The 26,910-nt window shown below is 43.2% G+C and overlaps 1 protein-coding gene across 1 annotated transcript in view; it reads right to left on the bottom strand.

The window, feature by feature from the left end:
• tenm1 (teneurin transmembrane protein 1) overlaps positions 1-26,910 on the bottom strand; it is a 188,147-nt gene that overhangs the window by 54,149 nt on the left and 107,088 nt on the right. Inside the window, exons 14-21 of the mRNA XM_008287438.1 lie at positions 24,713-24,947; positions 23,260-23,379; positions 22,918-23,179; positions 20,752-21,037; positions 13,585-13,728; positions 10,963-11,215; positions 10,172-10,192; positions 3,706-3,938 (exon numbers count right to left, since the gene is read on the bottom strand). Coding sequence (XP_008285660.1) covers positions 3,706-3,938; positions 10,172-10,192; positions 10,963-11,215; positions 13,585-13,728; positions 20,752-21,037; positions 22,918-23,179; positions 23,260-23,379; positions 24,713-24,947 — 1,554 coding nt within the window. The remainder of the gene's footprint in view (positions 1-3,705; positions 3,939-10,171; positions 10,193-10,962; positions 11,216-13,584; positions 13,729-20,751; positions 21,038-22,917; positions 23,180-23,259; positions 23,380-24,712; positions 24,948-26,910) is intronic.

Genomic DNA, 26,910 nt, shown 5'->3' with positions numbered 1-26,910 from the left:
TCTAGATTTATATTCAGAGTCAGCTATATTCTATTTATAATGGATGGAGCTGCAATTATGAGCTGAATATTGACATCGACGGCTAATTAGGTGTCATGTCGGAGTCTGACTTGTAATCAGTCAGAATAAGTGTGTGTGCAGTGAAGTTCTGGCCATCAAACGTACAAATCCCAGTGGGCTGCTGCATCCGTGGACTAGCGGACCATCAAAACAATCCATAAACCTTTTACTAGGCCTGTCTGTCTCTTTACTGGCCCTGTCTTTGCGCCTGTCAGTCGTGGTGTGCAGGAAAGCATGCATGCTCATATGTAATCAACCTACTGACCCGACCCGAACACACAACCTCTGTGGTCCCGTATTGCTGTGAATGGTCAGGAGTAGAAGCAGCAAACCTCTAAATAATGTACTTTTGACATTGGCTTATAAGTCCTGCAATTTTTGGCTTTGTGGAATCAGTCAATGCAACACAAAATAGGCTGCTCTTACGTGAAGCGCTGTGGACCACAAAGGAAACTGTTTTTTTTACACATTTTGACTTGTTATTGCAAGAAAAGCACAGGTGCACTAAAACCAATAATGATGGCCTTATTTCATTCAAGTGTGCGTCATCAGACGTTATAACTGCAACACCTAAATCGACTGTTAGCTTTGTTAGTCACACCTGTGCTTTTCCTGCTGCGACGAGGCGAAGGGAAAGGTCCGGCAGTAGTTTGGCGAACAACCACGGCAAAAAAAAATAAAAATCTAAAAAACTAAAATTTTCTAACTGTCACTTTTGGGGTTAATCACATAGGGTAAATTAAGTAATTACCTTTAAAAGTAACTTTGGCAAACAATGATTATCACAAAAATTGGATGAATAAAGAGTAGGGAGGGGGAAAAAAAATAATGTTGCCTGCTAAAATCAATTTAGATTTTTAAAAACGCTGATGGCAGGGTGGAGGAAAAAGGCACAACCAGCGTGAATCCATCAATCCATCCTAGCTTGCCAGGCTGCTTGGTGGGAATGTGATGGGGTGTTTTTGTGGCAGCACACAGTTGGATCCTTCAACCAATTAAGCATTATTTTAATGCCGCAGGATATCTAAGCGCTACAGTGCAAGTGCCATTTTACAAATTATGTGAGAAATAAACCACAAAATGATTGCCTCTTTAGTCAAAACATAGCCCAGGAAAGAGTCGTAACGGGAACGCTCGTGCAAAGTTTACGCTCGTGTAAAATCACAACAAGCGGAGCGAACGGCAACCAATCGTCTCGTAGCGGTGCGACGTTCTGCTGGGAAAGCTTGCGTGGTGGAGTTCATGTGGATGTTCTTTGGACACGGACCATCCATCCAGAATCACGGGGGGCTGGAGTCTATCCCAGCTGACTTAGGGTGAAGGCAGGGGACACCCTGGACAGGTCACCAGTCTATCACAGGGCTACACTTAGAGACAGACAACCAAGCACACTCACATTCACACCTACGGACAATTTAGAATCATCAATTAACCTCAACATGTTTTTGGACCTTGTGGGAGGAAGCCGGAGAACCCAGAGAGAACCCACGTTGCACGGGGAGAACATGGAGACTCCACGCAGAAATCCCGGTGCCCCCACCAGGACGCGAACCAGCGACCTTCTTGCTGCGAGGCAACAGTGCACATACTCAACACACTTAACAGTAAAAGCAGTCCACCACCTGGTTGAGCTGGTGTCCCATGTATAGGGGCTATAGTTCCCCGATGCAGCGGTCATGGGTTCGAGTCCCGCTCATGACCCTGTGCTGCAGGTTCTTCTCCCATTCATCTCCCCCTACTTTCGTGTCTCTCTCTGTCCTATCTAATAAAAAAAAGCCAAACAGGCCAAAAAATATATATATAAAACAAGCAGTCCACCAGCAGGACAGTGTGCCCTCACAAAACAACTCTTGGATCAAGACCAGGAGCTGTTGACCAGCCTCCAAACTCCCCAGATCCCAATCTGATCGAGCACCCAAAGGATCCAACATCCAGACACCTCAGGACACCAAAAGAAGTCTGATGTTTTAGAGCCACAACAGCAGAATTAAGGGGAACCTATGCGACATATGCAGGTGGTTTTAATGTTGTGGCTCGTGTATGCTGTGTATTATTTCCATTCGAGCAGTAAACACAGTCAGAAATATAATTTAACAAATAAATCTAATCACAGTGGAATCTGACAAAGCAGAACATTACTTCAACGTGCGTGTTATCCGATGATTAATTATCTACATATAACTGAGAAAGCGCAGTATTAATCTGGGTGGAAAGAATTCGTCCGAATAAGGGAATTTATCAAGTCTTTGACTTCATAGAAACAGTGATCGCCCACTGACAGACGTGATGCAGGAGGGATTCATGACACTGTTTAACCCTCTGAACCCCGAAACAGCATGTAATCTTAAAAAAAATCTGCAAAATTACACCATTTATCAGAGCCAGAATCTGTAAAAAGTTGGATTATAATGTTTCCTTGAGCTATTCTCCTGTAATATATTGAAAAAAGCATCCAAATACGAGCCTACAATTATAATATTTTACCAAAATCACTTTATTCTTCTACTTGGCTCATTAAAAAGATGAAAATAAAGGATTTGCATTTAACCAGGTTCTGTCAGGGAACGAGACATTCTGTGCTTTTTGGGTGCAACGTGAAGCAATTAATAAAAACTCCTCTGCAGCCAACACTAATGTGACAAAAAAATTCAGAGAGTTTTCGGTGCAATCGCAGGCAGTGAGGAGACGAGCATGGAAACAAATAAAAAATGTAAGTATTAAAATATCTGTCGAGGGCATCCAGGATCACAGATGTTCTTTTTCTCCGATATTGTTCACACCTGTGGGTAACTTGCTGTAAATGCTGTAAATTTTAGTAAAATATTTAAAGAAATCCAATTTTTTGTTGTTGTTTTCTTTTTCATTATTTATGGCATAATAAATTTGTTATACAGCACGAAAGACAATTTTCAGTTCTCTCTACTTGTTGCCGTGGTGCTTCAATAGAGATGCGAGACTGTGTGTTGGAGTGAAAACTAAACCCACAGTGGGTAAAAATGTAACAATAAATGATTTACAAAAACGCTCAGCAACTCCTTTGGGGTTCAGAAGGCTACTGATTGTAAACGCTGTCACGAGACACTGCGAGCATCTCGGATTGACGGTAACGTAACCGCGTGCGAGGCCTTTCAGGGGTGATCACAATATTGTCATTTGAAAAGATATCATCGCACTCCCACGTGGATTACCGTTGCTATACTTCCAGGAGAAAAAAAAAAAAAGCTTCAAAGCCCACGGTGTCTCACAGCCAGTTCCAGGGTTATCAAAGTGCCTTTTTATGAGATCATGATACCGGTGTGCCCCGTGATGATCTCAAAACTGATACTTAACATACTGCTCTCTGCCAAGAACGAAATGGAGAGCTGGGGGTGAAATACATGCAAACTACTTTACTTAAAATGTTGGTGTAATGAGCTCCTTCGCTACTAAAGTACTGACCTTCGCAGAACCCGGGCGAAGCCGTGGTCCTGCAGCTAAGGCACTGGCAATGCTGATAAATATTGATCAGCGAGCGCTGTTCACAAATCTATATATATTAGCCTGGAAATGATAAATGTGATAAATGTAATTCATGCTTGTGGCTACAGCAGCTGTGACCTGCCTGAGAAAGTGAGTTCCTCTCATGTACTGTGTATATTATCTCACCTCTGGGGTTGTTGAGTGCAGCTTCAGTGGCCTTCCTGCCCTCTCCACAGTGGCTCTGGTCAAAAGGTAGACACTGCTCCCCCGTGCCGGCTACTACCTCAAGGTTGCGAGATGGATCTTTTGGCTGGCCAAGGTTCCTCACCCGGTAAACTCTGCGGCTGCTGGTGTCGGACACGTACAGAACCTCTCCCATCGGGTCCATGGCCAGATAGTACTTGTGCGCGGGGCTGGTGCTGGTAAAGAGGAAGCGGACAGAGTTAATTGAAAACAAACTAAAGCAGGTAAAAAATGCATCGTCGTGCATTTTTCCTCACACATGGGTTCAGAGCTGGCAGTTGTTTTCTCCTTCCACTCGCCCAAAGCTGCTTCAGTTTGAAGTGATACCGACAGAGAGACTAGCCTACTTTTGGAAAATTATAATATTCCTCAGTGCTCGTGGCTAGACAACACCATCAGTTGAGGTAAAGGTATTTAGAGACAATCAGGTCATCCCAGAGAACAGCATTAGCGCGAGAGACTCCGGGAGCAGACCCGGGCCTGCCGCCGAAACAACAAGATTAATGTCTTCTAATTTCCATAGTACAGATGGCCACAGTCACCGCAGCTGAATGGTAGTTCTAAGTGATAATCTCATTTCTAGCATTGGGCATGTTAGGAAGATTCTTAATGTGGTTATGAAGTATTCATTTCCAAGTATTAGATCAGTGATTAATATGTTCCTTGTATGTGGCTACGAAGTTCAGCGAAGGTAACAACACAAAACATGCTGCATTTCAGCTCCGTTTCAGATTCTGTGTCGGTAGAAAAACAGCACAAATCCTCACAAGACCTCTGCAAGCCATCCTTCATAAGGAGAGGTAATCCTGTTCAAGAGGAAAGCGGCGCCCCCGGATCCACGCGGCCCGATAACACGTCGATAAGGTGCTGCAACTTTTCTGCGTTATTAGAATAGACGCTACAAAAACCCCAACCTCATAACAGCTTTTCACAAAATCTAAAAGATGCAACACTACAAAACGATCATAACTAATTCCTTCTTTTAAAGTCAATGTTTCCGCAGCGGGCATAACAGAATGTGTGGATATTTTTTTTTTTGACATAAAACTGAATTTGAATTACTCCCACTTCCCAATTAGACACCTTACTTCTTGAGCTTTGCAACAGAATAAAATATAACTGGAGCAAAGGAATGGGATTTGATTAAACACACATGGCCAAAAGTATTGGTACCATTCCACTTAATTAAGAAAAATCCCAATTTTCTCTGAAATAAGCTCAAAAAAACCCCTCCATCCTTCTCGTTTCCATGTTTCACAGAAATGTGTTGTTATTTCAATGTAATATTTACATATTTTATTCGTACTTCTGCTACATAACTAGTGCTTTTTTCCTTTTCTACACAGCTGGTTGCAAACTGCTGCATTTCTTTGCCGGTTTGATGGTGCTTTCTACCAACTGTGAGTTTCAGGCTCTTTCTATAGAAGTTCAATTAGCTTAACATCAGCCCTCACAGCGGGCCACTGCAGAACAGTTCAGTGTTACTCGGGTGATTTTAGATCTAACTTTTGGATCCTTTTCCCAACCTGAAGCAGAGCTCGCCTACGCTGGTGCATTAGGTTTCGCTCCAGAAGGCCTTGATTATCTTCTGATTTCACCGCGACCCCGCACGAATTCAAGACACCGCCGAGCCTCCTCCAGGCTTCACTGTGGGGATGGCGTCCTTTTTCATTTGAAAGCTCGACTTTTTTTTTCCTTCTGTGAGCTAATTTCATTTCATCTGTCCAAAGGACGCTCTCCCAGAAGGATTGCGACTTGTCTGCGTGCATTTTTATCAAACACGAATCAAGCTTCTTTTTTGCTAATCTTTCAAAAGGGGGTTTCACTTCCTGCATCTTCTTCCATTTAGAAAGTGGTGCAACCTTGATTTTTAAGGTCAGGAGGAAAAGCTTGCGTCCTGTTTTGAAGTTTTTCTGTTCCAGTTCCAACACTTGAACCATCGTCCTGGTCAATTTGGAGCAGATTTAACTCTTGCAGCCTCATCCAGGGAGGCTGGCTGCTTCCCAACGGACCTTAAACCTCCAAATAATATCAGCAGCTGTGTTCTTAAAAGAGTGAGGCTCATCTCCTCTGACAACTCGCCTCTGTCTCCTCTCCCGTCCACGCTCGGCGCGATAATGATACCAAACAACCCGGCGAGCGCTTCTCTCCATTAAAACAGGCTGAATGACATATTTTAAAATCGAAGACACCTGTGATACTAATTGAAGACGGCAGTCTGCTTGGAATATCACTAGAATCCGTTTATTTATCACCACTTTTCAGGCGCGGCGATAATTCTGTCCAGGCTATTTAAAAAAAAAAAGAAGATCTTTGTAGAATAAGACAGAATTCAGATCCTTTCACGGCTTCTTTGTTGTCAAAAGCACGCAGGTATGCCTTTATGCCGTGTGTGAATGGAACGCCGCTTCAATGAGGTGTAAAAGTGCACTTTTGGACACGTCTGCAATGCTCAAATTTGCTTTATTTAATAAGGAAACAAAGGAGGTCTCTTTATGTTCTAATGCACACCTGTACAATGCAGTTTGCAGGGATCTGCGATTGCTCACGACGAAGGATGTTTTTTCTTCGGTGTGAGCTAAGATCTTTTAAAGCGTCAGTCAACTATTCGTCTGCATAAATGTACCCGCGTGTCAGGCCGGGCGGCGACACCTTATGTATAAATGTATGCGCAGACGACTGAACAAGGCGGAGAAGCGTGTGAATTCTACCGAAAGCTGCACGGTTAACATAAAAATTTCTGCAATCTGACACCCCTGTTGCAAGAGAAGTGGTGGGATTTAGAGAGCGGGCTATGTGCTTCTGTTTTTTGATTACATATGTGCACATGTGAGAGCTACAATCTTTCTATGGAGCATGGTCCACTAACAAAACACAGGAGTGGAGATAATAATTTATTCATATTGTATATATAGCGTACATACCTCGCCTCTTTCATTTCTACTTGTGTGTTCTTTCTCACTTTGCTGCTGTGACGTTCCCCCCAGTGGGACTCATTCTTTTCTGTTACAGTTTAAACCCAGAAAGACTCACACGGACACATTATTGACTGTAATTCTATTTTTTAGCGGTTGGTTTGTAAAAAGGTGGACAAAAGGCCGGAGGCTTATTCAGCGCAAGGTTCAAATGTACAGTTTGCTGCATGTAGGAAGGAGCATGTACTTTTCATACTCTCTGTATGAAACGCTCTTTTGTCGGGCCTCGGGCTTACAGTATGTGAGCCCACTGTAAAAATTGACTTCATTTACCCTCATATTGACTGTGTAGCGCGATAGAGTACTTTGTGTAGGATGAATGGCAACACCGTGGGCACGCAGCTGTACAGAGAAGTCTTGACTTTGTACATATAGTCTGCAGTTCATTAATTCATAAAGCCTTTGATATTGTCAGGCTATTGTGCTGCTGCATTATTCAGACTAGAACACAGTGATCGCAAAAAAAAAAGAACAAAAATAATAAAAAAGTGAGAGAGAATTTAAATATTACACTTTGAATGTTGTAACTAACTGAGTTCCAAGCAATTACTTTGTGGCGTGAAATCCAATGTCAGCCGGCTCTGGTCAAAGGCTTCCTGACAATTAAACTTGAAGACACCCCGTTAAAATGTTTTTTTTTCCCCCCCTGATGGTTATTCAATGAAAAATGTCCCGCGCAGGAAATTACAATGTCAAGAAAAATGTTTCTATTGTCAGGATTTTGCATATTCTTTCTCAATTAAAGTATTTTTTTCTTACCTGAAACCTTTTTAGGGGGACTAATAATTCTCTACAATCTTCTGTTTGCTTTGGGCAGCGATTGTACGCTGCCAGTCTGCTCGACGCCGCCAAGTTTTACTTTAAAAAAAGAACATTTCCATTTGATATAAGCGTGAACCTTCCCATAACCCAGAGGAAGAAAAAAAACACTGCAACATAGGCAAGGGTGCTGTCAGTCATCTAGTCCATTAAGTGCATAACTGTTTACAGAGCTCAGCTCTGAACTGCACATACATAATTTAAACTTGATCCTTAGAGAGTTATTCACCGAGTTTCAAAATGTGCCACTGCTCAGCGCAGCATATCATATCTGTTGGGCCTGTGGAAGCCAGCAGAAGCTTTGCACGGCGCGTATAGCTGATTACAAATAGCTTCACCTGTCTTTTTCTCAATTACATGTTCACCACTTTGAATACATTTAACCAGGAGAAGCAACATGAACAACAATAACCACCACTGCACAAACAATCCCGATCCAGCCTCCCTTGATCCCCGTGCACATAATAACACAACAGTGATCAGAGCTGATAGACGCAGCGATCCGGCTGTTCCTGACTGTCTGAATCGACCGTCTGGGCTCTCAGATAGTATCGAGGACTTCCTCCCCTATTTGCTTTACTCCTCACTCAAACTCTTGAAGGGGAAGAATAGACGGTGGTTTCACGTTGAGTACTTCCCATATTGTCTCCCCCTCAGAGAGCACCTTGTTTTGAAGCCCTGTTGGCTGATAGGCACTTTGCTGGGAAGGATGCATAGTGAAAAGCTTTGAAAGGCGAATATGGATGAATAATTAATGCATTTGACTTAGGAGAACAATAGTATAGAATAAAAGAGAAACACTAACATGCCGCTAACAGTAAAAAGCGGCTGTGGAGGAAAAAAAAAAAGAAGAAGAAGCAGGAACTAAAGGGGGAAACCTCCAGGGTAAGAACAGGGTATTCAAAGTGCCTTCAGAAGAATCCAGTTCATAGACTGTCGACCTGCACACGTGCTTTCATCTCCTAAACGCCCCCTCACACCTGCCAGACGAACTCAGGAGCTCATCTTCCAAACGTGTCCTTTTGAATTTACTTCAGATTGGAATTAAACAATTAACAAGATATAGAACGGGTAGAACAGTGGAATCATCTCTGTCGCACAACTGAACGGTCGCCGCCGAGGCTCATTTATTTCAGTTTGCACTACAACAAATGGCAGCCATTAGACGATTCAAACATTTAGACTTTGTGCAAATCTGACCATTTATCCGTTGCATTACGCTCACCATTTCACCAATTTCATTATTTCTCTTGAATCTATTTCAACCATTTGCCCATATACGAGCCACTAATGAGCTGATATAGGAGATCATTTATCCATTAATTGTGGCTCATCTCTTTCAACTAACTATAATTCATTTTTTTTGCTAGTTAATTCAAGTCTTTATGCATTACTTTTAGCCGTCCATTTTCGCCATTTATCCACTTAAAGCTAATTTAATGTTTTATCCTCGGTCCTCGGGGCTCTGGGTCGGCCGATTAGAAGGTCACGGGTTCAAATGCTACTGTTGGGCCTCTGAGCAGGGCTCCATATGTCGGCTGCTGCCTGCGCTGTGACCCCAGCTTCCTAACAAAGCTGGGTTATGTGAGGAATTAGCAATCTGCTGTAAGGTATTAGTTAAAAATCAGCGCCTTCTTCCATTAATTTCAGCAACTGTGCGTGTGTTTCAGTCAGCTCATTTACATTCTTCTGCTCGCTCGCTAACTATTCTTCACACACAGATGTTTCCAGGTGTTGTAGCTGCATCAATATGTATTTTGCTTGTAAATTGAACAGTAATTTACATACATATATACACGTTCAAATGACTACAGCTGCAGAAGAAGAGCCCACACTGGCTTAGGAGAAATTAGCATGGTTTGAATATTCACATGTTTACGGTTTACATACGTGCACACCCGCCCACGGAGCGCACAGCCGTGAACACCCAGTCAGGTTATCGTTTCTGCACGGCCTGAAACTTTGGCATGGCGGAGATACGGTATCGTGAACAATCCTCTGTGTTTTCAAATCGGATAAACCCTGTCTTTCTCTCTCACAAACGCCCACGAGCGCTCACACACACACACACACACACACACACGATCGGCCCGAGATAACCCGCGATAGCGTCGCACACACGCAGACAGACAGACGCACGAACACCGGCGCACACTCAAACCCTACAACATCTGTCTAATCTTCTGTCAAACACGGTGTATCGAGCTCACACCACCAATCATTGCTTGGGGCCAGGCACGACGGTGAGGCCATTCCAGGCCTCAGGCTTTTAGCCCCGGCTCAGGAAGCGAGTGAACCGATGCATCCTCCAAACAGACTTTCGGTAATCCTCTGAAAAATGAAATCCTTGACATTTTGGATGTTTTCCAATTTACAAATTTAATATCGCCCAGTAAAATTTAAATGCAATCGTAGTAAATGCAGATTTGGTTCTGCGGTGAGGGCTTCCGGCGGGGGGGAAGTCGGGTCAATGCAATTTGCAGCAAGCAAAACCCAAGGTAAAGTGCTGTGAGGTGTTTTGCAGCACGCTCTGCCGTCTTTTCTCTTGACACATGTTTTTGTGTGTTTGTTTTGTGTCCAGGTGTGCGGCGGCGGTGTCAATCACCAGTTCTCACCTGTGTCTGGTGTCCCGGTTCCTGGTAATAAGCCATAAAGGAGCGTTTGAAAGGGAGAGAAGAGAAGGTAAAAACAATTATTTATGACGCAAACGAGAGTCACTCAGAGTTTCACAGGCTACTACGAGTCAATTTTCTGCTCATAAAGTGAGATTAGGGTTGATTTAGATGGCTGTATTGTTTCACATTAAATATTAACCTAAACAGGAAGATTTTTTGGCATTTCCTCCCAGAGGACGGGGAAGTATCAAATACAGACACGGTGAAACCTCCGTCTGAACCAGAAATATTTGTCAGAGATGCAATAATAACAGCGAACGGGAGAGTAAAGTTACATAAGGAGAATACTTTACAGGACAAATGACTGTGCAATCCCATCGAGATTCTACGCTTGAGAAAATACAGAAATAGAGAATGTAGCGCCTGCAGCGTCGTAGGAGATATCATCGTCATAATCCACAGAAAAAAAGTATCTTTGTTTCACAGCAAAGACTCTCAGCTCCTCTCACATCCTAAAGAGGTAGATTAGAGGCTGTGATGTCTGAACCTCACACACTCTGCCTTTGCATGGAGACAAACTTCACAAAGTATTCTACTGAGATCAAACAGATCACAACCGCAGATGCCAACCAGAGCTAATGCCACACTAATCCATATCAGCCGAGCTAATTTTGTTTTAATTTTGCTTAAGTTGATCCATTGCACAAAATCCATCCCCAATGTGGGAGATCCCTACCAAGCAACAAGCCCCGTCCTGTGACAAGCATACCCAACGAGATCACGGTTCTCACTTGAGCTCCAGGATGGTTCTGGTGTATCCGTCTGGATGGACCCTGCGGATGAAGTTGAAGTCCCCCACGTAGAGGGAGCCGTCAGGGCCGCTGGCCAGAGCCACGGGGGCAAATAGCATCATGTCTCGAGCTGCTCCGCTGCAGCTCGGGCCGCAGGGGACGCTGCGGTAGAATCCATTCCCCATGACGGTGCTGATGACAGGGGGCTGCTGGGACAGGAAGACGTTTTCACCGTTGCCTTTGTGAAGGATTCCTGGGGAGAGGAGCAGCGCAATAAATACTTTATCCCTGTGAAAGGAAGGCAGTTTGATTTTGGTCCTGTCGTAGTTTTATTCACTGTGGGCTCATTTTTCACTGCAACATAAAATCCTGCACCTCTATGGAAACAGCACAAACATGGTGAGAAGCAGAGAGAAGTCAAACATGTCTTCTGTGCTGAGTTATAAGGCCACAATTTTATTTAAAAAAAGAAAGAAAGAACATTTAACAATATATATATATATATTTTAGTATTCATTTGACAAAAATTGGGGGAAAAAAATGGATTCAAGGTTCAAGATTTTTCCAAGTGCCCACAGGTGTTCCTAGTACTAGTGTGGCTCTACATACTACAGATATTTTACCACTTAGATTTAAAATGTGATGCCCTACTTGTCTCAACACTGCCTGCAGTTCAGCTGAAAAGTCCCTGAACTTTTGTCACATGACTGTTGGTCTCAGCTGAGACGCTAGTTGCTCCCCAGTTGTGCCACGAGGTGAAGATTTTTTTTTTGTTTTCACAGAATTCAGTGAGTTTAAACTATTTATGTTTGGTATAGTTTTAAATGAGACTCATATAATAAAGGGATTTTGATCAAAGCATTAGCACTGGCATTTTTTGCACCACTGTACATATATTTTTTTTTCTGCTAGATGTGTACATTCTTGTACATATTTATCTTATTTGATTTTTTATTATTCATATTCATTTTATTTTCTTTCTTTTCTTCTTTTTTTTTTCTTTCTATAGTTATTTTACTGTGTTGTTATTCTTTTCCTTGCTAATTCCTCGGGCGACACCGACAGCCGGAACCAAATTCCATGTATGCTGTGTACATACTTGGCCATTAAAGCTGATTCTTAGATTTGGCTTCCTGAACAAATAAGTCATTTATACAAGTTGGAAAATCTAAGGATTCCTACTTGTCTCAGTTTGTGGCTCCGTTAATGGTGTAACCATGGCATTTAAAAAAAAAAAAAAAAAAGAGAGACAATGTCCCTTTTTATTCCCATCACTGGGTTTTGGGTTCCAGAAGGTTAACGGGACTGAAAACGTATTTCCTCAGTAAGCATGTTGGCATTACTGCTAAAATTCTGTATTAGCACAAAATTCTCCCCAAAGTTTGTACAGTTCTGGTGATTTCACATATTCAAGACTTTGTGTATTTTGTGCTACTTTTTAAAGGACTTAAAGGAGAAATGTGGAAATAAGTCTCTAACAATACTTTCAATCCAAATACTATGACAGCAGTTTGGCTATCAGTGGAATCTAAACCAATCAACCTCTTAATAAATAATCACCTCGACTGTTTTTTTTCCAGACTTCATAATCTAACTATTCAGTAAATGTTAATGATGGAGCTGCTTTAGGGGAGACAGTATAGGTGAACAGAGGAACATTACATGCGTTCGGTTACAGAGCAGAAATCCAAACATCGAATGAAGCCAGGCTCAACATTTTAGTTGGATGTTGTTGACACACCAGAGTCAAAGGTTTTTACAGGGCAGGTTTTAGAAATCTCTTTCTATCTTATTTTTTTTTTAAATCAATTTTCACCATGTTTTTAGTAATAAAGTGTTAGCTAGCCATGAATAATATATGAACAAACACCCAACTGTACAAACCTTGAGAATATAGAGAGAAATAAAAGTGGAATGTCTGTATGAGTGCGAGTAAGAAGCACTGACGAGGAGGAGAAAAAAACTTTTTTTAATCCCATCCATCTTTTCAGAAAACCCTGAAACCAGTTTTATGAGTTACATTAAGACAAATGTGTTTTTTTGGGATTAAGAGTTTTGTGACATGTTTGTTTAAATGTGTGTATTGTCTCATAAAATACGCACTCATTTGCATATAAAGTGTCGTAAAATACACACTCATACAAAGAAAGGATCTCACAATTGACCAGCGCATGAATAGAACAATGTTTTTGCCCCGTAGCTTCTTACCTTTAAAATCTAAACCGCTTTTCAAGGACTTTTGAGGATGTCCATAATTGTGTTTCTTGATAATATGAGTCACTTGAACTTTTACTTCAGAAAGTGGAGTGGAAACAACTGTTTTGTGTTCCTCTCGACGGGATCGCTCCCTCAAGACAAACAAATGAAGTGAACGTGGCCTTGTGATCCCTTTATGTTTCAAAGTCAAAGACAGCAAAACTTTAGTGATGTTTTACAAAAAAAAAAGAGAGAGAGAAAGGCAAAAAAAAAATCTGTTAAATTCAGTTCAAGTCGGTCCAATTCAATTTGTTCTTTTGAAAACACGGCCAGCCTTGCTGCGCCAAAAGCAAATAAAACAGAAGAAAAAGGGAAAATAAAGTGTGTTTTGTGCGAAGCCGCTTTGTCTCGTGTGGGTGAACTCACCGCTGCGTATGTTGAGAGCGTGATGCTTGTCCAGAGACCAGCCGCCCAGGTTGGAGGGCACCAGCTCGAAGCCCTGCATCAGAGCCGTCCTCCTCTCCCATTGGATGACGCCAGGGCACGACTCGTACTCGTAGCCGACCGACACTGCAACACACACATGCTCGACATGAGCCGACAATAACTATGCATGTGCTGCCGAGCAGACTACTCGCAGCCCAGTGACTGTACATGCTGCTATTTGTATGGAACCCGACAGCCAGACTTTACACACCACCACCTCCTCCTCCTCCTCCTCCTCCTCGCCACCACCGCAAACATCTCTCTCAAAACTGCATTGTATCGAGTGGTGAGACAGATGAAAAGCCTGTAGCGAGACCTCATCAGCGTGTGTGTTTGAGAGAGATCAGTGAGGAGTGGAGGCGTAATCAGGAAGAGCCCGTCTTCATGAAGGAGCCCTAGAATTAGCTGCTTGGCCTCTTAGTTATAATGATACGCTGTGCAGCTTCCCACTACGAGCAACAGCTATCAACAGCTTCTTTTCTTTTATTTATTTATTTTTTGACTTGGCAGGATTATGTATATATATCTATATATGTATGTATGTGTTTCGACAGTAATTTACCACTTGCGTTATGTTTAAAGGCAGCAGGTGGAGGAACACGCTTATGAACATGTTATTCCCCAACATGTCATCACTTGAAGAAAGACGTCCACACATCAAATCAAATCATCGGCTTTTTGCAGATGTGAAAAGTGTTTTTAAGAGCTGTGGCTATGTTCAATGCTAATTTGTCTTTTTGCTCTTGCACTATATTTATTTGACACCTATAGCAAAGACGATAGATATTGGCTAAAAAAAAAAACAAGCTATTCAATGTGTTATTATGATTAACATAGTGATTAATAATATACAACGCTGAAATTGGATAGTATGCATAACTAATATAAAAAGAATTTGTATTCACGTTTTGTTGCTGATACTTTGATTTTGGTTTAAAGCTGTTTTATTCGATTTTTGGCCACTTGGGGGCAGCAGAACAAACTGAAAACACAACAGCTGAATATTATCACTTTCAGAACTTGTTGAACTTTCTAGCAAACTATTTTGGGCACACGTCTAGCAGGCAGACAGCAATTTGGGTATTCATTAGGAGTCTGTTTGGCTTCCGCAACTAAATGCTAGCTGCTGAACTTTAGTCAAAGTTAAGACCCTTTAAAAACTGATCTAAATGCTAAAATAAATTCAGCTGGGCTTGTTAGTTGAAGTTGTCTGATATCTCATCTAAAAGGCTTCTTCAGTTCTAATGGACTGGTGGGAGCGGATTTCCAGGTATTATAGCTCTAGTGGGGTCATTAGCACCTGGAGGGTTCTTCAGGTCACACATGAGTCACTGATCCAACAGGTGAGTAACTGAGTCAATGGTATCAGGGGATCTGAGGCGACTCACACCATGTGACCTCGATGATTCTCAAGGTACCCCACAAGAGCTTAAACGTCTGGGCTTAGAGGTAAAACCCAAGAAACTCAAGATCAGTCATTTCCACACTTGGACCTGGAAGACCGGGAATCTCCACAAGACATCTTTCACATAAACTCATTTGATCATGTTGCTCATTGAGTAGCGAGGACGTGAAGGTGATGAAGAAATTCTGATGCCATCTTTATTGAAACAAGTCCAGTATCTCAGGCACCACGGTTTGCCTGTGAGACGATTCGAAGCAAAAAAACAGAATCACCCTCCAAAACTATAAAAGTGAAACCTCCCGTGGACCACGTTCTGGATCAAAAAGCCAAAAACAGGCGGCCTGAGTCTGGATCAAACTGAACCATGGTTCACTTTGTTTCCAGCCTGAAAACATCTTTGGATAGTTTGGACTGAAAATACAGGAAATTCTCACCGGCTATTCAGAATGGGGATTGAGGGGGGAGAAAAAAAAAGAGCTGTGGTAGCAGGGAGAGGGATGCTTTTAATTGAAATATGGTTCAACAATGTTATAAAAAGTCAACTGGAAAAAAAACCTGAGAGCAGCGCCTCCTGAAAGTAAAGACACTTCAGCAGCGGCGGTGTACAAAGGTGCTCGATGCTATTAGAGAAAGCAGCAGGCCGGCCGGTGAGAAGGACAAATGATCGTTTTATGACAACATGGATTCTGGGCGCCGGCCCAACAAGCTCACCCATTAGGCGGTGGAATCCTCTCCAGCTTTAACTTCAAATGCATCTTTCCCAATGTGCTTCCTATTTCTACTGTCATACAGCAGCAATATTTCTTTCAGCAGTCCTTATTGTTTCAACAGAGCTTAGCCCACCAGAAACACCAACACAGTCTGCAGTGACTCAAGACGTAATGAAACGTCGACAACAAAGAAGGAATTATTCACCGTCATGGCCTGTATTCTATGGAAGATCAGAAGGTGAGCTGGTTGTAAAAAAAACTGGTTAATATGTTAACCTGAAAGTAAGGACTCACTACATCTTTCTTCTTACTTAACCAAATGAAACACTTTGCCCACATTTGTTTCCAAGTTAATGTACTGCACGTCTACTGTATAATTAAAGCTGTGGGAGTTCGGTACAGTTAAGTTTGTCACATTTCAAAACGATTGCTTAAATGAAGATAATTATTTACCGCACAGTGAGGACAGCTTGACACCTCTGACACCAAAGCCGCGGAAGAACAGTTGTCGCTGTCAATCACCGTTGCCGCTGATCTCCCTTAACTTGCTTCACTGTAGACCAACACGCCTGCAAATTGACGGGCGCTCAAGGGGAAAACGGGCGGAGGGGGGGGAGCACCGTCAGCATAAAGACCAGTTGAGCTGCTGGAATACGTAAGTAGGGGCTGCTCGCATTATGCACAAACTCAGGAGACTCCCTTTAACACAGAGAGAGAAATTCTCAGCAGACGCGCAGGGGCCCGAACTTAAATCTCCAACTCGGTGAGCGCAATCGATAAGGTGATTGGGGAGAGAAAATAATGGGTAATTTGGGACGCTGGGGATTCTGGAAGAGAGAGAGAGAGAAAACTTATAGCGTTGGACAAAAGTTCTTAGCCCCGGAACTATCTCTTAAGTTCATTCAGAAAGTCCATTTGTTTCAATTTTGCGCGTCTTAAGCTCTGTTAGCCTCGTAATCTTGTGTTTTTGAAGGACAGAAACAGAACTGAGAGGCACTGGATTTAAATTTATGTAGAAGTAACGCTTGGCTTAACAGATTTCACATAAAGAAAAAAAGAAGAAGTCCCAGAAATAAAAGTCTCAAAATGGACCATATTAGCATTCTGCAATTCCTGACCCTTCGAGTCACATTGCATCCCCCTTGAAGAACCTGTTCCGTGACCTGGAAACCGGTCCATCCTTATGAAAATGCATCAGAAGTTGCCATAAATACATTGCAGTCAATAGGGACACTGTCCTGTTTCTTTCTATATTTTACATTCTACAATAAAAATGACTTAATTTGAAGAACAAGGCTTTTCCAGGACAAAACGGGCAAAGCAATCTCAAAGGGAAAGTGTCAATGTTGTGAGAACCGCTTCACGACCGAATATCACCGCGGCTGCATTACAAGAAACGGCTCACGCGTCGACACACACAACGACACACACTCTCCCTCACAAACAAAACGCGCGCACGCAATAGTCCGTAAATGCACACTCAATATCTCACAGGTGAAAGCTTTCATTCCCCACTGCTCAAGCCTCAGGCAATGTGTTCACCCCAGCAAACAGAGCATGATCTCCCTTTCTCTTGCTCGCTCTGGCTATGTGCAAGCACATAGGCGTGTATGTACACACACGCGTGTTTGTGTATGTGTGTAGCGGCCGCGCTCGCCTGTGTCGCTGTGCCAACAAAGCACGAGGAACTATAGAGAGGGGAGGATCAGGGGAAAACATGGGTAGAGAGGAGAGAACAAGGGAGGGCAGAGGAAAACAGCAGCGAGGTAACAGGGGAGATCAGAGAGAACGGAGGAAATAACAAGCAGGGAAGAGAAGAAAAGAGAGTTCAGGACAGGACAGAAACACAGGAAACGCTGCGAGGGTGGAGAGGGTGGAGGGGGGGAGGTAGGCGGCGAGGAGGGTTTTAGCCAAGCCGGGTAAATAAAAAGCGGGATCATTTGAGTCGTGAGAAGGTGAAAGATCACGAGAGAGCCGGAGCAGATGAAATTCAGCTCTAATAGATAAGGAGAGGAGGGGATGGATCAGGAGGGGAGAGAGAGAGAGAGAGAGAGAGCCAAGGGATGGAAAGATGCAATCTTTGTCCAAGACCCTACACTCGAGTGGACAAAGCTTCTGGTAAGCCTGATCTCAGTGCTTATGGAAAAGCTCTTTCTTGCAGCAGCACTGTTTGTCCTTCCAAAAAAGAAAAGCAGCCCAGACAGATAGCGGGAACATTATCTCTCAAATTACCAATAGAAAGCTCAAAGGTTTAAGCCGTGATGGCGTCTTACAAAGGCTATAATGAACCAAAAAGTGCAATAACAGTAACAGTTATACATCCTGTACATGTATATATATATATTTTTTTTTGTGCGAGTGAGAGAGGACACTAGTGGAAGCGACACGATGGGCCACGTTCATGAAAACTTCCCATTGCACGGATTTGTATTTAGCGTATGCACACATCTTTCTCCACATAGCCAGCTCTGTCAAAACTGTCCAAAAGTGCGATTTCCCTGCCACTGCAGATGATATCTTTACTGCCAGTTACTCCACAGCGCATTTGTAGAGCCTTCCATCTTTCCCATCCCTGCCTCTTTAGACCAAGTCGAGTGTTCTCCGCTGGCAGCGCGCTAAGGTCTCGGGGAGGTTGTGCAAAGTTTAAACTGCTTCGCTGTTCACCTTTAACTCGCGATTTAACCGCCGCTGCATTTATTACATGTTCCGGGTTTCACTAACGATGTTTTAATTACAGGGAACGCTTCTGTGCGTTCTAGTAAATCAGCATTCTTCCAGCCACGATTTAAGGAAAGAAACCAAATACTGTAGTAATTATTGACTGTCAAATCGCCCATTTCTTGGCAGGAGAATGATCATTAGCAAACGGTTGATTACCTCCTGAATCCTGCACACGGTGACTCCCAATCAGGGTTCTGTGCAAAACACAGGACTCAAGGATGACGGCTGCACGTATACATGGAGAGTATTTTGACAGTGGGTGGAGCGGATGAGCTTGTTTTGGACTGAGTTTGTATAATACGGGTAAGTTAGCTTCTACAGACCATAATGGACTTTGTAAGGGATGAAGTTACTAAGCAACCGCCAGCTGGTACTGGCAAAAAAAATAAATAAAAAATGGCGACGGGGTGATGGAGACTCCAAAGTGGAAGAACTGTTCATTACAAAGTCGTCTCTTCTTGTGTGATGATGGTTTTTCTGTGTGAAACGGCTGCACACACCTAAAAAAAAAAAAAAGTATATAAAGAAGATCTATTTTTACGTTTGCAGCATGGATCTCACTGACTCATACGCGCCGCTTACGCCCTGCTCGCACACCTGGTGTCGCCGCTTTCATTGATTATAATGGAAGCACGGCGCTGCAGCATCTGCTTCACCAAAAGTCTGCATACGTTATGTTAAGTGTAGCCACGGGGTTAGATTTGAGCACTGTCAAAATGTCTTATTTCAAAAGGGTTTTTTTTTCACCGGGTTTGCATCGTATCCGAAGGCAAAACATTTCACTGAATCTCTCAAGACTTCACGTACGCATATGTTCAAACCTGCGGAAACCTTAAAAAAAATCACCTTTAACGCTCCCCAATTAACTGAGTTTATCTAAATAAAAAAATAACAGTTGTCGGTTTTACAGGAAGTTCCCGTTAAACAACATTCGCAACATGGCTGAGGTTCAGAGTCTCAGCTGGTTCCTGGCAAACTCACGGTGTTCGTCAGGAGACAGTTACAGTAGTAACTTCCTGTCAAATCGCAGTTTGTCACGTTAACACGTCGGTTTATTTTTGAATAGCAAAAAAAACAACTAAATACAGCACGTTGGAAGGTAAGCTGTAGAGGTGTCGAAAGGAAATGATTTGAAATGTCTGGACGGAGTCATTACGCTCAACCAAATGGCGACTGGTTCCTTTAAACCTCAGCCAGATCCTACAAAGCGCTTTACAATTTGATACTAATTCACACCTTAATGTTGCCAGAGCTGCCATTGCCAGGTACTGGTCTGCCATCAGTGCTCTGCTCAAGGACATTTTAGCAAAATGGAGGGAGCAGGGATTGAACCAGCCAACCTTAGTAGACAAACTGATCTACCACGAGAGCCACAGCTGCCCCAAACCGAGCAAAACCGCTGGTTACCTGACTCTAGTGCCATAACTTAACTCACATTAGAGCTGCGATGAGCATCTCTTTAAACTGTAGGCAAGAAAACGCGATAAACACGAGTTCATATCAGCAACACAACTGATGTTTTGGGGGTTTTTTTAAGTTATTTTTTTGGCCTTTGTGCCTTTATTGATAGTGCAGTGAGAGAGAGACAGGAAAGTGGGGAGAAGAATGGGGGGAGGACATGTGGGAAAGGGCCATGAGCGGGATTCGAACCCATGACCTCCACATCGGGACTGTAGCCCTGTACATGAGACGCCAGTTCAACCAGGTGAGCTACAGCGGCGCCCACAACTGATGTATTTTTGCATCTCAACAATATCAGCAGCAATCCTAAAACTGACTTCAGGCATTAAAAAAAATCCTAAAGACGTGTTTTTGCCACAAACTGAAGAACTACTACGAACTCATGGCATTATTATGTTTGCTATGCAAGAGCACCAACATAATATTAGCATTAATTTTGCATGTGGCACCGAGAACCGCTGCTGTTTCTCATTTATTTGAGATAATTTAGACGTTCACCTGTGATTTTTATTATACTTATTTTCAGGAGTTTGCTCACTTTTCTTGACCCAGATGTTTTCTTATTCTTTTTTTTTTTTTTCCTCCCGTCTTTCCAGGATATTTGCCTTTACTCCGTAGGGACCGTGGACAGATGGCAGAAAATGAGGGAGGATGATACGCAACAAATGTTTCCAGCCAAACTCAAACTGCAATCATTACAGCTACACGGTCAGCGGTCCACCAGGACGGCCCAGATGTTTTCCTATTTTTCTCTTATTTAAACTAGAAAGGGGAGCACATTTGCGAATAAGCATTTCAGATTCTACCTACCGGTTGCGTAAGTGAGGCCCCAGACCTCCTGGCCGTAAACATCCGTCTTGTTCCAGACCAGCCTGTGGACCAGACCGGGCCCAGCAGGATACCACCGCTGGTACAGCCTCCCTTGGACAGATGCACGGACATGCACCTTGGACAGCCCGCCCAGGGGGGAGACGGGGGATGATGGGGAAGGAGGTGTGAGGAGGATTCGCAGCAGCGAGAGGTAGCCTGCAGCTCGGGTGCTCAAGTAGTTCAGCTTCACAAAGGCTCCTGGGATTGAAACTTCTTCCTGCACCGCCTGGGGACGACGAGACGGGAGAGAGCGGAGTGAGAAATGCAGGTGACGGAAGGAGCATAAATGAGAAATGAGAGCGAGAAAGAGAGAATAATGGACGGGATAAAGGTGTTTTATCATTACTTCGCATTTGTATAATGAGCTAGTGTAATAAGTGCTATTGGCAGGTACAGGGGGGAAAAATAGCGGCGGCAAGTACACCGAGCACGTGTCGGATGAAATGAAATCTGTAACCATATCTCTCTATCTGTATCATGAGCTTTATTTATGAGAGAAATAAAAAGAAAATGCTTAAAAAAAATTATGTTTAGATATCTCATTCGATAAAAACCCGTGCTTATGATGAACCGTAAGCAAGCTGCATTTTCGCGCAATAATATTTCTGTCATTTAAATCCATGTTGTTGGAATCAGTTATTACTTCAAATCAAATCTCCTTCAAGATGAATATCTCTGAGACGTTTTATTAAAAGTCTAAAGGCTTTGATTCAATTTCTTAACACAGGCGAACACACGGGTGTTACCTGGGTGAACGCTAAGTACTGTTCCTTCCATTTATTCGCTTGCCGCCTGTTTGTTCTCAGGTGCTTATTCATCACAGGGATAAAATGTCCCTTCACTTCATTTGGATGATCTTTTCAAACCAATCTCGCCAAATTTTGTGAAATTAGCTTGAACTCGGGAGTGCAGATAATGTGTTTTTGTGGCTGCCAATGATGACATTTCCAAGTAAAAACATCACTTTCCTCTGCCTCAAAAGGATGATGTGACCATAACACGCGGTGGATATGACATTTTCTGAAGTCTATCAGGTGTCAGCTTTTCAGGATGTGTTGAGATACAAAGTGTGTGTGCAGATCCTCGGTCGTGCGGGTCGTGATAATCCTCAGAGCTTCGCCAGACGAATTGAAGAGGTCAGGGTCAGGTTTTTCTTCCCTGCGTACGAACCCTGTGGCTTACATTGTGAGGTAAGTATATAATGACCAGCCTGACCTCCGTATCTGACTTTGAGAAACCCGATTTGTTTGTGTGGTTGGGAAGTATATGCCTGTAGCGCAAAATTTGCATTTTGTTCATTTTCGTATTTGCATGATGCAAATATGAAGCTAAATTTGCAAAAATCCTGTGAGACCGGGTTGGCTCGTTGCTGAGCTGTTACAAACTGCAGCTCGGCTTCATCGTTACTGGCACTGATCTGTACTCATTAAACAGCGTGTTTCTACCTTTTGTACAGGTTTGAGCAACGCTAGTGGCGCCTGTGTCAGTCGATGTGGGAATACAAGTTTTTAAAACAGACATTCGTGGCCCCGAGAGGATGAATCCTCACTTTTCCCGGCATCAAAATGAGATTGACATTTCTGTCTTTTGCTGAATTCTCTCAGCCAAGAGATGCAATGCCATGAAATTTTGTACACATTTACTGTCCCCCCCAGAGGATTAATTCTTACCGACTTTGGTGATGCCAGAGTTTTTATCTTAGAAACACCAGCAAGTTTATACTTTGGAGAAACAGCAATCCCCTAAAGATGCTTTTATTTCTGGCGTTTTTGTGGTTGATGCATTTTGTTCTTAAACAATCTGGTAATTGTGAAGCCGAAAAACATGCCAGGAAACGGGGAAAATTGCTCATCGCAGTTTCTGGGAGTCCAAGGCGATGTTCGATCGGTTTTAAGTGGTTACAGTGAAATAAAGCAGAGAAAATTCTCATATTAGGGAATCTGGAGGCACAGATTTTTTGACAGCATTGCTTTAACCGGGTGCAAAGAAGGTAAACAACCTCGGTGTACTTTGTGCTTATGGCGACTTATTTTTGTCCATGTTAGCATAGTAACTTTAGACTAGCGTCACACCTCTTGTTTGGCTGCATGGCAAAGTGGATGTTACCTGCAGCTCAGGCACAGCCGGCCCTTTCTCTGCACACGCCCCGGTGTATCTGGGCAGCGGGTAGGGCAGGACCAGCGGGTAAGGACTCAGAACACTCCTGATGTCACATTTGGGAGGCTGAGCTTCCTCCCTGGACATGGTCACCTGATCCAGAACCAGGAAGTTGTTGTTCGGGGTCCAGAGGGTGCGCGTTTGTGGCAGGAAGGGCGGACGCTGGAACATCAGGGTCATGGACATGGCGCCCAAAGTAACCAGGTCGAAACTGGAGATAAAGGAGAGTAGAAGGAGGTGAGTTTGGAAGAAAACGGGATTAAAGAGTGCGCTCGGTGGCCAGGTGTCTACCTTCCATCCTGCCGACTGATGGTGTAGCCGTACTCAGGATGCTGCGGGAAGGTGATGTTGACTCCAACCAGAGGAGAGCCGTCCTGCAGCACAACGCTGCCTCGGATCACAGCCACCCGACTGCCAAAACCAAAGACAGCGAGTGGAGAGGGAGAGAGAGAGAGGGGGGGAAAGAGATAAACAAAGAGAGAGAGATGACAGGTTTACAGTGATGGAGAACATAATCATTGTTCGAAGAGAAAGGCATATTGTGACGCACTCGCCAAATGACCTTGTGCGGGAAGGAAAAAAAAAAAAACAACAACAAACCAGCTGCGTTTATTCTGCTCAGTACAATTCTCTTCTTTAGCACAGAGGAATCTTCCTGAGATTGCCAGGATACAAGGACCATAAATATAGCTTCACCCACAGTAAAACCTTTCAACACCTTGTCATATAAAAAAGCAGAACTTGCACATCATGTTTATATTACAGTGACAGTGGTACCTGCAGCAAAAGAGTTGTTGTTCTTTAAATAGGCCTTAAACTATCAGAAACACGTCTGCCGGTTTGAAATATTCGTCTTGATTTCGCAGGTAAAATGCTTAAATCTGGAATAACCGCTGCACTGGTCAAATGAAGACAGATTTAGAAACACACACGCGCGCTGTACACACACACACACACACACCGTCATTGATGGAGTCTATCTGTTACTCTAGAAAAGGGATAAATGAAGGATGGTGAGGTTTCTCCGGGTGACTGCCTAGCCCCGTTTGTTACTCCTGTCCTGAAAGCTGCCATCGATTTCCCCTCTGAAAAAACTGCCACATAATTAATTTATTTGTTTATACTGCAAGTGAACCGAGGACAGGGTGGGATGGTGGGATGGTGGGGGGAGGAAAAAAAATGCACTTTGCCATTTTTCAGAGAGGCACCCCTTGTTGTTTTCCGAGCCAAACTTTCTAGGTCATCACAATGCTGGCGAGATGTATTCCCACTCTTAGATGGCAGTGAGAGGGTACTGAAAAATTTATGGTGACACCTTTATGACTGGTGTAACTGAATGACACATTAAGCATTAATATCTACCAAACAAATACTCTGTAGTTGTAGCCTGACACTGATACCGGAGGACAGGACAATGCGCCGCCGCCGCCGCCGTGTGACTGCTAATCTCCAGGGGAGCACAGATCACTGGGATGTATGCACAGGCATGTGAACACATGAAAAGCCTCATTTACATGCAAACACACACACACACACACACACACACAGGCATACACTCATTAAACAAATAATGGGCAATGGGCGCTATAATTCGTTATTACAGATGCATTTGCTCCGCTATCTGCCACTCGTGTCATTTTGAGCGGCGTACTGTACAGAAAGGAGAGCTCAAGGACGCACCGAACAAACACATGAAAACATGCGCACGCAGAGGCAGGAGCACGAGGAGTAAACAAGCTCATACCTGGTATCAAAGGGCACGTCTCCGGGGAGAGTGTGTGTGGCCGCCTTGCCGAGGAGGAAGCGTATGCGGCGGTAGAAGCTGTGTGTGTGCGTGCTGGCGGGTGACGGGGGCGAGGTGGAGGGCGGCGGGCTCTGCTGCAGCAGGGCCAACGGGTCGGCCGAGCCGTGACACAGGGGGTCAGAACCACAGCTCAGCTGCTCACAACAGTCTGGATCAACACAGTCCATCAGGCCATCTGAAGCGAGACAGGAGGTTAAAAACTTACTAAACGAAAAAGTAAGAGCAGAAAAATTCAGCCGCAAGCAGTTTGGAGGAGCTGGATGTTTAGAGGAGAGTTGAGTTTACGCAGTTTATGTATGCATAGTTAATAAAAGGCTTTAATAGAGCTGAGTGAATAAGGTGCTGTATATATATATATATAGCTATATATGTGTCTGCAGTGGAGGAAAACAAAATAAAACCTCAGAAGCAAATATAAATGGTTTTCTTGCTTTTTTTTTCCACCAGTGAGAAACTCCACCAGAGTAATGCAATCCACAACAATAGCCTGCACATGCATCATAATTATCACAAGTATCAATCAAATGAAATTCATTAGGGGCCATCAGCATACAATCATAACATTTATTGCTATAAATCAGACCTGAATCACCCGCATTACTAGAATGTGATCCATTAAAGTCCGGCGTAAACAATGAGCCACAGATACCAACCAAGACGGCAGGTAATAGGAGCCGGGCTGGCATTTGTGTTTCTTATTTCAAGCCTGTTTCTGAAAAGGCAGGAAACAGTGCTGACATTTAAATGCATCTGACCACAGAGCAGAGAGCTAAAGGCCAACAATATTCTATTATAACCTCCTCCTACAAAGGTAGGATAGCACAATGGTTGATTTCCATAAGATCCGCTATTTGAACTTGAAAAAACATGATTAATTGAATTTGAAATATCATTGTCATTAAAGCAGCAGCAGCTTATTACTCAGATGTGGCCATTAAACAGTGCACACAAAGCAGCGCGGCGCAACTTTTTAGATTTTAAACATGTGTAACACACTGCGAGTATGCGTGCACATGTCATTCCACAGCTTGTATGTGCAGAATAAATGCAGTTTTTTCAAGCGGAAGCACAATATTTTTTTTGGCGTTCTTTCTTCTCTCCCATCCAGGCGAAATAATTGAAACTCCCTCTTCAAAGGTCCTCTTTATTCTTTGATTACTTGTGATAGCATCTTTCCATCTCTGTCTATCTTCAGAGACAAAAAGATTGCTGCGAGAGAAGGCTATGAGAGCCTACCGTATATCTGCCAATTAAGGGAGACGGCTGAATTGTGTGGTAGAAAATTACGTTATTTGAAAAGCTGTGCGGAGAGGTAGAAGCACAGAAAGATAAGAGAAGTTTAAATGGACTCCATAAGGCTTTGTCAGTGAGTCTCTATTTAGCATAATCATAACTAAACAGAACAGTTTGATACCTACAGAACTGACATTTGTGGAAGTTTATCAATATTCATACGGCAGTTTAATACGATATAACACACAGTATGTATATGGAAATCCCTTTTTTTTGCATATATTACCATACATAGCATGCAGCACATAAAACATTGCATTTCCATACTACTTGGGGGACTCGTAAGAGAAAAAGAACGATCATGTTCAAAGCTGCAGAACCTTGGATGCCCCGTTAGAGTCTCAATGTGGCAGAATGCTTCTTGGCCGAGTCCGGTGACTTCCTGGAGTCTGCTGGTTGTCTGACAACCTCATTTCAGGCAACCAGACGTGAGGCTGTCAGGCAGCAACACTCCAGGATGTCAGCTCCGCTTAAATCAAAGAGGCAGATAGGGGGATAGCGCTGATCTGCCGCACATGACGCTTAAAATATGCCTTGAAACTCCTAAATCCTGAGATTGTTTTGTTTTATCTTTGCAGGTCATGATCAGAAGTATTCCTTTCAGCTTCTCCGCTGCAGATGGGATACGATTGTTGGGTGAGCAATGTGCTGAGTTGTTGCAGAAGAAAGCAAGTGGAGGGCTCCTTATTAATTAAAATGACAATAAAACACACATTAATAACACAGATCATCAATGCAATACAGAAACGGAACCATCAGCGCCTACTTTGACTCTTTTCAGAGCACATTTTACAGCCCACAAGACTTTTTTTTTTTTACAGCGTGTCTCTGAGGTTATAATCCAG

This window comes from Stegastes partitus, unplaced genomic scaffold (assembly GCF_000690725.1).
Source record: "Stegastes partitus isolate 25-593 unplaced genomic scaffold, Stegastes_partitus-1.0.2 Scaffold500, whole genome shotgun sequence".
NCBI classification, from domain to species: Eukaryota; Metazoa; Chordata; class Actinopteri; family Pomacentridae; genus Stegastes; species Stegastes partitus.
This window is presented reverse-complemented; position numbering and strand designations above follow the sequence as displayed.